We start from the raw sequence: 12,637 nt of genomic DNA, 5'->3' as shown, positions 1-12,637 counted from the left end.
ATATTCCATGCATTTAATGGTAAGGAGATGGCCCTTTCCTGGCCTATGCACTGTGTGCTGAACAACTGACTGAAGCACACTGACCGCTGAGCTCAGCGCTGGGGAGCAGATGTGTGATAGCTTCTCTGGTCCATTCATTTTGCTTGGAGTGATGGCGATGCATTTTCTTTCATTGATGGAAAATGACTCATATATTGTTTCCTTACTGCTTTGGTTCAGTGGGCCAAATTCCCCAGAGGCATTTCCCAGCGTAGCTTAGCTAACTCTTAAGGGAAATAGAATGTAGCAGCAGTAAAATATTACCAGATATTACTACGCTTTAGACTTTAATGTTTTATTTTGGTGCTTTTGTTACCTTGGTTCTCACTTTAGGGGGTGTCACATCTATATTCCTGGCAGAACTACCCACAAATAAAAGGATATAACCTGCCCGTACAGCTACATATATTCTCTGTAGCCCTGTGTATTTTTTTCATAGTGCTTTTTAATATAGCAAGCTGACATCTCTGATGATGATTAAGGTGTCATGAATTATGGGAGATAAACTTTAGTGACGTGAAACCCAGACCCAAAGGCTCCTCTCCATCCCTATGAGAATGGCTGAGCCTGCCGTGGGAACCTCGCCTATAACCTTCATGGGCCACATCAATTGTCACCAACTTCAGAAATTTTTCTCTACCCTCACTAAGCAGATTCTTTGTCCCCCCTGCTGAGATTTCCTTGCTCGCCCCTTGTCTGCGTCATTCATTTGGCTCTAATTTTCCATTCTACCCTGTGCATTCCTTTGCTTAGTGTTTACATAAAAGTGTATTGTAACCTCCTTCAGAACTAGGACCTTTCCTTTTTGAAGTGAGCCTGTGGTTTCTACCCTGCCCTGCAAAAAGGAATCCAAAGAGTATGTACTGTGTGATGATATTTTCCCCCTGTCTTGTTGATTAATAGACAGCAAATCCGACATTCTGTGCTGGGGATATGATGTGAACAAGGCAGATGGGGACTCTGCCTTTGATTAGAAATAATTACCCCAAGTTTTTCTTCTCCCCCCCTCTATGTGCATATGTTGGGAAAGAGAGGAGAGAATGTAAGAAGAGACTGGAAAGGAAAGGGACGTGGGTAGTTAGAAGAAACACATGAGTGTTTGGAAAGTGCAGACATTGCCCCAATTCTCGTTTTCACAGTACATTTTAGAAGTTGAAAACATGGGTTCTGGAGTCAGTCCCCTGCTCGTGTTCAAATTCCCACTCTGCTTCCTTTTTGGGTGACCTTGGACTTATTTCATCTCATGAAGGCTCGGTTTCTGCTATGAATAGAGTCAAACACATCAAGTTAGATGATGTTGGGTGCCTCCCTCACAGTATGTGCTCAGTGGCAGTGGTTATTAACTCTTTTATTATTTTAGCTACTGTTATTTTTACATGCACGACTCTAAGGAAGACCGTGTCCAGGACGCCTGGAATAGGTCAGAGACGGCCCCGGCTGGGAATGTGCTCAGAGGTGTCCCCTCCCAGATGGTAGCACAGGCTCCAGGCTCCCTGAACACCTCTGAAGGGTGTTCTGGAGGCTTTCACATCTGGGCTTATTCTGACAGCTGTGGGCTTTCTAGCGCTCCCCTCCTGCTGGCCGCACCCCTCTTGCCCACGGTAAGCCTTCCTAGATGGGAACATGTGAGAGGAAAGATACATTTCTTCTCTTCCTTGGCCTCCTGGTTGTAAATGTACTTAGATCTGATGGGAAGAATCATGTTCGGTATTTTGTAGCTTAAACTTTCCTGGCTAGAACTTTATTTTCTCCGATACTAACAAAATGGATTTTCTTTTCCCCCTGCCCTCTCTTGTTAATAGGGTGCTGAGAAAATTTTGTCAATGAATGAATCAGGAGAACTGCAAGACCTCTTAACCAAAATTGAGGTAATTGTGCTTTTAGCAACTTATTTTTAGTAATCAAAATGTTAAACACATTCTGATTGTAATTGAGTTTTCCTACTTGAATTTCCCCATGTTCTTACAAATATATAACAGGATACACGTGGCAGTTTTAATTTGATGTCACCTGTCATTTAATGTGCTCTTGCTAGAGTGGCTTTAGTGTTAGTTTCTAAGATCCTCAGAGTATTAGGTGAAAATTCCAGCCTGCTTTATTAGAGCCTTATTCTCCAATAGAGGTGATGTTAATGAGGTGTTTCAAATCAAATACTTGTCTTAAAGCACATTTAACATTTTTCACGTAAATTATTTTTCTCTTAGATCATTTTTAAATATTACAAAAATTTATTTCTATAAAGTGCACATTTAAATTTTGCTCCTATACTGATTATTACAGCATCAGAGAAATACTTATTCAAATATACAATGAATCAAATCAGTATGCAACCAGAAAGCCCCTAATACTTCTCTGCTAAGCTTATTTTTCTCTATATGTAGGAAGACCATATATTTTGTCATGGAAACTGGGATACTTTGAGAGTGCAAAGGGGGATTTATAATTATTCTGGGATCGCAAACATGAGCCTAGATGTTCCCAATTGAACTAGGCAGTCTGCTTACCTGGAATCTAGTGTGTATGCCCCTACCAGCTCGTCCTGGTCTAGTCTCCTTTGCTGACCTTGTTTTTGATGGTCTACCATTCCTCCCACTTCAGTTAAAACAAAGAACTCCTTGTGCTTTATTACTGCCATTCCTTTATGCAAATTGTCTGTCTGTCTGGAATGCTGTTGTTCCAATTCCTCCTTCCCCTCCACCATCCTCGAGGCCCATCTGCAACATGATTTCTTTCCAAAATCATTCCCGATCTCTCCCACCTCTGAATTCCTGTGACCCTCTTTTTGTTGGGTGCTTTTCCAAGTGTTTTGGTTTTTGTATGATTTTTCTTTGGGTATTTGATTCATGTCCCAAATGAACTCTGTGTTCCTTAGTTTTATTCATATCATGTTTCATACTGTGACCTTCTCAGAAGGACCAACAATGTGGGTATGCACTTGATAGTTTAAAACTCCTTTTGAAAATCTTTATGGGAGGAGCTAATTTCTTTCCATTTGTACCTATATCCTACTCCAAGTACATGGAACCATTCATTTGAGTGAATATGTATTTTTTTTATTTATGTGAATTAAGTTGGTTAATGTGTATTATTTTCTGTGCACTTTTTAAATTTATGTAAAGTTAATGAAATATACCAGTATGTTATGAAATCTATGTAATTTTGTTCCATATTAGTTTCTCTAGGCACTATGTTTTTCGGTACCATCTATATGGCTGTGTGAACATTTAACCCGTTTCTTCTAAGTGCTGTGAACTTCTGCAGGACAGTGCTCCATAGAACTTTCTTGGGGGATGGACATGTTTATATCTGTATCATCTAAAATAGCGGCCATTGCTGCATGTGGTTATCTAACACTCAAAGTGTGGCTAGTGTGACTGAGGACTTACATTTTTAATTTTATTTAGTTCTTCTTGATTTAAATTTAAGTTTAAATAGCCACATGTGGCTCATAGCCCCTGTTTTGGATTGTGTAACTCCATGAAGCCCACCTGCTATTTTCTTATCTACTGTCTTGTCCACGGATGGGCACCCCAATGTCCTCCAACTCCTTCCATCAAACAAACAGTGCTGCAAGGAACCGTCCTGAGCATGTTCCCTAGGGGTTTACCTGGGAGTAGAAATTGCTGCTTCAGAGCTGATGCATAGACTTCGTTTTCCAGGAAGCGCCAGATGGCTTTCCGGGATGGTTGCACCGTTCAACACCCGCTCCTGTAGAGAAAGAGGTTTAGTATGTCCCCGCATTCTTGACAATTATTTTACACTGTGCTCTAACTTAGAGTTGTCTAATTTGTGCCAGGGTAATAGGCAAATTGCTTTATTTAGCTATATTGCTTTTTTTAAATTTCTGTTTTTTTCTGGTTACCACTGAATTTGGACATTTCATTTTATACTTGTTGGATTTTTATTTTTTTTACCATTTTTCTTCTGTAAATTGTGCATTTTTATACCTTGCCTGTTAAATGTCTTGGACTTGCATTTTGGGGTTGATTTTCAGAAGGTCCTTCTATATTCTAGATGTTAAATTTTTGTTGGTTTTAGTCATTGCAATGTTTCCTTCCCTTTGGTCAGCTTCTTTCATGGCATTGTTCATGCAACAGAAATTCTCTAATATAATCAAAACCATCATTTTTTCCTTATGTTTTGTGCTTTTGAATTTTTACTTATGAAATACCCTTCTACCTTAAGGTAAGAAAAATATTGTCTCAATGTTTTCTTATATTAACTTTACTGTTTTTCACATATAGGTCTTTAATTCATATAAAACCCAATTTCATTTTCTTACATATGATTATCCAGTTTCTGAATTCATCTACTATATTATTGCTCTGTTGTGTTGATTTTATATTATAATAAATCCCATATATACTTGGGTGTTTGAGCTCTGTAGTAAGTTCCACTGATATGTTGTTTTTTGTACCAAATCATACTGTCTTTCTTTTTTGTGGTTTAATAAACAACTTTCAGATTCTTACAAGGTGAATCTCCCTCATTACTCTTCTTAAAGATTGATGATTGACTTAGCTATTCATGGGCTTTCATTTCTTTGAGTCTGTAATTCTTTAATTCTACAACTTTATTAATAGCACCAAGCTATATTAACATAACATCTCTCTCAGCTCAAAATATTTTGGAAAGAAAATTTGTTATCTTCTTTAAGTGTGTCTTCATTCTACTGAAGACATAAATAGGGCACAGACATTTAAGACTATTTTTGATGTTAAAAAGAATGGGATGGTACTGGATTCTAATGTTATATGAGTTTTAAGGTGCTATAGCTCTGTTGGGCTGCTTTGCTCATATAATCAAACTAGTAGAGAATTTGAAGCCATTTGAGAAAGCCCTGGACACTGTCTGTGAAAGGGGCTGAGGAGTAAGACAAACTAACCCAAATAAAGAGACTGGCTCTGGAGAATCAGTTGGAAGAGCCAAACAAAGTGAATAAGGGAGGCAAGATTCAGATCCAAACCCATTGCATTCTTTTGGCTGGCTTTTGGCAATGGAGCAAGAGTTAAACATTCATCAGGTAGGAAGCACTGGAGCATTTACTTTGTAGCAAGTAATATTCTTGGTATTTTATGGATTAAATCTTTGAAACCTCACAACAACTCTGCAAGGTGGGTTCTAGTATTATCCCTATTTTGCCAGCAAAGTAATGGAGTCACCGAAGGTTGAATCACTTGCTCAAGACCTTAGTAGACAGGATTCAATTTATGATTCCACTCAGCTTGACTCCAAAGCCCATGATATTAACCATGAATCTATGCTCTCATCACTCTTGAATTAAGTGTCATGTAGGTTTCTGGGAGATATGACCATAGTGGCAGGGCCCAAGGCCCAGGTGAGAAATTTACTGGGAGGTAGATACAGGATTAAGTCTAGGGAACAGATGGTTTTAACACTGGGTTCTGAGACTTGTGGTGCTTCATGGAAGATATGCAAATTGGTGGTAACTTTTGAGAGAAATCAGACAGATTCTATCCAGTTTTAATTTGCTGATACTTGTGTGCTGCATAGTAGACTTGACTGTCCTGGTGCTGGTAATTCAGGCCCCAGTAATCCCAGGTGATGATGAGGAAGGATGCTAACAGTTGCAGCTGGGCCATCAGAAATAGTGTCAGCAAATAATTTCAAGTTTTCTGGTCCACAAATCTTAGCATCCATCTCTCCTGGGTGAAAATTGCTCTGGGATAATGTGCAGGTCAGATTCGTTGGTGAAGATTGTCAGTGGCCTCTAACATGAGGAGAGAAGCAAGTGAAATATGGTGACAGCTGGTATGAGACTTGGGTTCCATAAGGCTAGCTGTACCAATGCAAGCTCTGCTCCTGAGAGAAGGGGTCCTCCCCACAGAATATGAGCCCCACGTGGACACAGATTCTTGTCTACGTTGTTTTGTTCTTCACCGCTAGTGCCTAGAACAGGGATTGCAAATAATGGGCACCCAGTAAATATTTTTGCGTTGAATCCTTTTTCATCCAAGGTGGGGTTTGTTTTGAGAAGGCAAATCAGTTCATTGATGAAAAAGATGAGAAAAAAAATTGTTATTTTAATGTAGGAGAATGCTTGGGCAAAAAAGATGAATAAAAACACATTTTTGGGTAAAATTGATTTATTATTATATTTATGTATTTATTTATATTAATAAACAGGCTACAGATTAGAAGCAAAGAGGTAAGATTTTCCCTGACCCTGCTGGTGTCCACACAGAGAAAGCAAGAGAGCCTGAGGTGTCTTGGCAAACACCTTGTAATTAATGGCAGATCCTGGGTGAAAGTTCTCAGTTGGTTGAGAAGGTCTAAGTAAGTTTTTGCCTTGCTATTCTTTTTAAAGACGTGAGCAAACATGTTGTTGTCATTTCTAGTGAGATTGCCAACATAGTGTCCATTTTCTGCCTGATTCTTCCCTGAAGGCTGAGGACTACTAATTTGTTGTTCACATAGCACAGAGGGAAGATGCCCAGCAACACACTGAGGATGCTCGAAAGGCCCAGGCTGTCTGTACAAGGCATCGGAGCTGTCAAAGCTTGCCCTCACCCTCTCAGGAGAAGCCGTTCTATATGATGTCCCCTCCCAGTGGGGAGATGTCCACAGCCTGTTCAGAGACTCTGGTCTCAGAGCACCACCCACTCACTGGGGAAATCAGGCCATATGTTCAGCCTGCTGCTCTCTGAAATCTGCACATCTTTTTAAGTGGGTTTATGGCAGGATATCCCATTGGGTTCAAGAATCAGACTCATACATTCGGGCTTATCCATTTCGAATCATAAGCTACAAATTTCCTGTGTCTGCATTTTGTTCCGTGGCTTCTTTCGCAACTCTGTTAATTGATGATGCTACCATCTCTGTTCTGCTAACTATTCATTAGCAGCGTGGTCAGACAGAGAGGTGCTTATTAGCTACTTAATAAGCATTTGCTGAATTGAAATGTTGAATGTAGTTTAAAGCAAAATACAGAGACGAAGCTGAATCATGCAGAGATGATTACATGTCAAGTGTGCACTCTTTGACAATTTGTTGCATGGATTAAGTCCGCTTCATAGACAATCTGGATGATGAGGTTTGTTGTCACAGAGACTCAGATTAGTTGCTTCCTCGTTGGTAGAATGCTCAAGGGACTTTTAAGCTCTTCTGGAATAGGATTAGATGCTCTGAGGTTAAGAATAAGAAGTGCACTTAATTTCCTGATCTTGAAGAAGACATTGAAGATTACTGATCTTAGTACCCTATTTCTATATTAGATAGCAGCAAAGCCTTTTTATTTTTGAAATTTGAGATTTTGCTACCAAAAAAAAATCAATTTGATTATCATTTATGAACTCCACACTTGTATCTTTGTCCCTTGGACCTTTATGAGAGATTTGGGAGTTCCTGTTGCTTCAACTTAGATGACTGCAGTATGGAGTGGACCTCTTCAAAGACCTCAGGTTGGGGCTAAGAGCTATCTTTTATAGAACAGGGAAGTGTCTGTTTTACGACTGTATCCCTAATACATTGCACAGTGCCTGGCAGTAGACACTCAACATATTTGTGGGATGAATGACTAAGTATTTTTAAAAAGTCCTTCAGCAAGAATATGTGAACAGAAAGAGATGAAAAGGAAATACTTTTCCACTTTTTAAAAAATTGAATTGTACTCCAAAGGGGCATGCTTCTACCCGAACCACTATTCAGAGGAGTGACATTCTGTAGACTCTGTGCTCTGAGTGCTATTCTCAACTAAGTCTGCATGGATTCTCACTCTGCTGGGCACCAGGACACTGAAAAGTTACCCTAGATTCCTTAGTTGCTTGAAGGTCGAAGTCCTGAAGTAGACCTATTCATTGAAATGGAAGTCTGTATTGTTGCTAATAATAACTAATGATAACTTCAGATATTTCTCCTTCCTCCAAGCTAGAATATTGTCTAAGTTTTGGGGAATTTCTTAGCTCATTTTACCTTTTCCCCTGAGGGCAAAACTGTCTATTGAGGTGCTGGACTTAGGACACAGGAGCATCCTATATATTAAAAGCTTAATATGCTAAGTGTCTGGTTGTCCAGTTGTTCATTCAACCAATCAAAGCATAATATGCTAATGATATGCTAAGGCTGCTCAGCCACTCAACTGCTTGCTATGATGTGCACTAACCACCAGGGAACAGACAGTCGACCTGTCGACCAGTCACTATGACATGCACTGACTACCATGGGGGCAGACACTCTGGCTGGTAGGTTAGCTTGCAGCTGGGGTCTGGCTGATCAGGACTGAGCAAGACAGTCCGGACACACCCTGGAGCCCTCCCATGGTCCCGTCCCAGCTGGCCAACCTCCCGCATCCCTCCCCAGCTCCAATCTTGCACTGGTGGGGTCCCTCAGCCTGACCTGCACCTTCTCGTAATCCAGGACCCCTTGGGGGATGTCAGAGAGCTGGTTTCAACCTGATCCTGCAGGTCAGGCCAAGGGACCCCACTGGTGCATGAATTCGTGCGCTGGACTCTAGTCTAATATAAGCCAGCTTATTTTATTTATAAGGAACTCTTTGAGATGGAGACAAAGTTCCAGTGTAACCAAAGTGCTCTTTGAAGGAGATGGCTAGGCATGACTGGATTGTTTATCTTTATTAGAAGACCAAATGGAGGAGAATATACAGGAATGGGATTCCTGGAGGCTAATGGAGTTCTGGGGAAGCTTAGTGGGTAATCTCAAGACTCACTCCCTCCCACCCTGTTCTGCTTTAGTCATAGCAGTTATCCTCTTAACTGTTTTACATTTGGGAATCCTATGTAATATATTATTTGGGAAAAATGGATGTAAATAAGGTTGAAACTACTGTTAAATAGAAAGAACAATGGCTTTTGCTCTTGAAGAGAGTTCTTCAGTTTCTAGTTTTCTGATCCCCTGTACCCTGAGCATTTTTTTTACTCTTTCAGAAGCTTTATTTCCTCATTTATAAAATGAGGTAGGTGTGAACATTGGGTATAAACTCTTCAGGCTATGTAAGCCATCCTTTCCAAGTTTATGGCTGAAACAGCTAATTTTTCTTAGGAATGGAAGTGGCCTTATAATCTTTCAAACACTGCTCTGAGACATCAGAATTCACACATGTATAGAAATACATTTATTCTCCCTTAAGACCTGAAACCAAAAGGCTAATTATAGAAGTGTTTAAATAAAGTGACTTTAAAAATGATAGACAATAGTTGTATCATGTGACTACAAACAATTTAGATCGAGGCAGCAGTTAATACAAATCCTTTCAAATAAGAATTTATTAATGAAATAACAATGACTAACTTTATTGAGTGGTTACTATGTGTCAGGCAATATTCTATTCATTTTTCATGAATTAACTCATTGAATCCTCTCAACAACCCTTTGAGTAAAAGACAGATCTCAGAATAGCACGGCATGGATTCTGATGACATTGTTTTAGGGTGGCCTTCGTCCATCTGTGATTCCCTTTAAAATGACAATTTAGCTTTTAGTATTTATATATTAATTTTATTTTAGGAAATTTATTTGACCTGATTTGTGGAAGAGCTTTGTTGAATCTCTACAAACTTGACAAAGTTCCTTGTTTGTGTCATTTGGGTTGACAGCCATTACTTTCCATCAAAGTAATCCTGTGCCACTGAAAATGAGCTATTACATGCATTTTCCATCTTGATATAATAGCTAAGTCCAACAGTAATTGCTCATGAATCTTGCAGAAAATGCATATCTGAAAAGTGGTCTGGGGATATATAAATTTTAAGGCAACCATGTTCTGAATGGTTGTTTCCCAAAGTACACTCCACAAGGTAGTACATATGAGCAAATTACAGTTGTTTCTTGGGGAAAGGGTTCATATAGTAGTTTGTGCTGGGAAAATGGTGGGTTAAACACACTTAGTCAGGCATCTTTTTTTCAGTCAGATTTTTTGGAGACTTTTATTGTGCAATTGTGATGCTCCAGAGAAAAGCTGTATGTATGTGTAAGTATGTCCAGTGTGTGTGTGTGTGTGTGTGTGTGTGTGTGTCCACATTTCTCAGCATTAGCCATTATTCTTGTTTCAAAGCTGCACTTTCAAACATTGCTGCAGATTCCTATTTTGCAAGTCAGAAGCTTGGCTTTCACTCACTTTTTTCTTTGTATTCATTTTATAACCTGGCCCCAGCTGACGGGTGCCACTTGTGAACTCCAGCAAAGGTTACACATGCAAAAGAGCAAATAGAAATGTGTATGGATCATTTTTAAAATATTATCCTCCACACACTGGCTAGTTATTTTAATCCTCCTACCAGGGTTCTCTATCTTTCCTTGAGGTAGAAAGGCTGATAGCAACCATGAGAAATAGACTTGGGTAAACATCTAAAATTTTTATGACTGTTTCTTCAAATATAAAATGAAGAAAAAGTTGCTTGAATTATCTGGTTTACGGAGGTGTCTATATCTGTGAAGGGAGAGGCCAGGGAAGTTTCTATGTAATAAAGCATTGAAAGTGCTTTGTGAAAAACAAACATATTCAAATGGGCAATATAACATGGGGCCTCCAGGAGGTAGTGGCTCCTCTGCATGTCAGCCTTTAGTTTTTGGAGTTTCCAGACTCAACTGTTTTTGATAGTAGTCTATAAACACAACCATAAACTGTTCAGAGGTACTAGAGAGAAAGTTGCCGTATTTCTCTTTAATGCAAATCACCATCTTCTGCATTGTTTGATTTGTAAATATGTGGTTTTATATGATGGGCTTCTCTAAGTGTGTGCCTTTGACCAAAAATGCACCAAGTTTTATAAATTAAGCTCCTGCTATTGGTGGCCATCAAAGGGGCAATGAAGGAAACTTCAGCTAGTAACACATATATATTAACTAGAGTCCCAGTGCATGAAATTTGTGCATGGGGGAGGGGTGTCCCTCAGCCCAGCCTGCACCCTCTCCAATCTGGGACCCCTCAAGGGATGTCTGACTGCCCATTTAGGCCCGATCCTAGTAGGGTCGGGCCTAAATGGGCAGTCGGACATCCCTCTCACAATCCAGGACTGCTGGCTCCCAACTGCTCTCCTGCCTGCCTTCCTGATTGCCCCTAACCGCTACTGCCGGCTAGCCTGATCACCCCCTAACCACTCCATGCCAGCCTGATTGCCCCTAACTGCCCTCCCCTGCAGGCCTGGTCACCCCTAACTGCCCTCCCGTGCAGGCCTGTTCACCTTCAACTACCCTTCCCTGCAGGCCCGGTTGCCCCCAACTTCCCTCCTCTGCTGGCCTGTTCAGCCCTAAATGCCCTCCCCTGCAGGCTTGATCACCCCCAACTGCCCTCCCTTGCAGGCATGGTCCCTCCCAACTGCCCTCCCCTGCTGGCCATCTTGTGGTGGCCATCTTGTGTCCACATGGGGGCAGCCATCTTGTTTGTTGGAGTGATGGTCAATTTGCATATTACTCTTTTATTAGATAGGATATGCAGATATTACTATATACACTGAGTGGCCAGATTATTATGATCTCTGAATGCATAATAATCTGGCCAGTCAGTATATATATGTTTAGAGGCCCGGTGCATGAATTCGTGCATGGGTGGGGTCCGGCCAGCCTGGCTAGGGAGAGGGGACATGGGTGGTTGGCCGGCCTGCCTGCTGGTCCAACTCCTGGTCGAGGGGACAATTTGCATATTAGCCTTTTATTATATAGGATATACACTGAGTGGCCAGATTATTATGCGTTCAGAGATCATAATAATCTGGCCACTCATTGTATATGTAAGTGACTCCAATTCATAGCTATATTATGCCAATACTATTTTTATGAGCATCAACAGTACAGAGAGACAGGAAGGCTGACTGCGTTGTCCATGCTAACACATTCTCTGTTCTCTGTTGTCCTCCTGCCCCCTATACAGAGAGTGCAGCATCCACACGAGTGTCCTTCCTGTGGAGGCTTTGGCTTTCATCCGTGCTCCGTGTGCCATGGGAGCAAGATGTCAGTGTTTCGAAACTGCTTCACAGACTCTTTCAAAGCCCTGAAGTGCACGGCGTGCAACGAGAACGGTCTTCAGCGCTGTAAGAGCTGTGCTGGTTAGAGCGTCCGCCAGGGAAAGCCTCGTTTTATTCATCGAGGCAATCATTTGCTTTCTACTTTTTTTAAAAAAATGGTCACGTTTATGGATTAATCAATAAACTTGGTTTATTATAAGTGCCTTGGTTTCGAATTTTTACTGTGACCATTTGATTTGATATCAAATGAATGTTGATTTAACAACATGCCAAGCCCTGTGCTACATCCTGATTTCTATTTGGAAATACCCAGCACCATTCCAACATATCCAAAGTTTGACTCCTTAACTGGGTTTGATTTTCTGAAGACAAAATTTATCTATCTGATGATGCCTATTGCAATGTCACCCTATGGATGAATTAATTCAACTTTCTAGGTGTATAGAACATATTTCTATGTGTCCCAGCTACATGGAAGAAGAGAGCTCTGGGATAGTGGCAAAGAATATGATCTTATTTATTCTTAGACAGCAACATTTTTACTACATCTTGGAGCAGATGATGATTAATGATAAATTAATGTTATCAGATGGATTTCTTGGTGATGATAAAAAAAAAAAAAGCTACCAGAAGACTTAGCCAGACTTGTTATTTTTTTT

General features: G+C 40.4%; 1 protein-coding gene across 1 annotated transcript in view; it reads left to right on the top strand.

Annotated features, from left to right (window-relative positions):
• GRXCR1 (glutaredoxin and cysteine rich domain containing 1) overlaps positions 1–12,064 on the top strand; it is a gene marked incomplete at both ends in the record, with an annotated part of 86,657 nt that extends 74,593 nt beyond the window's left edge. Inside the window, 2 exons of the mRNA XM_079772925.1 lie at positions 1,842–1,907; positions 11,885–12,064. Of these exons, the coding sequence (XP_079629051.1) occupies positions 1,842–1,907; positions 11,885–12,064 (246 nt within the window). The remainder of the gene's footprint in view (positions 1–1,841; positions 1,908–11,884) is intronic.
• Positions 12,065–12,637: the final 573 nt, after the last annotated feature.

Source organism: Cnephaeus nilssonii (genome assembly GCF_951640355.1).
Source record: "Cnephaeus nilssonii genome assembly, chromosome: 1".
NCBI classification, from domain to species: Eukaryota; Metazoa; Chordata; class Mammalia; order Chiroptera; family Vespertilionidae; genus Cnephaeus; species Cnephaeus nilssonii.
The sequence above is the reverse complement of the archived record's forward strand: the minus strand, read 5'-3'. Positions and strand labels throughout refer to the sequence as shown.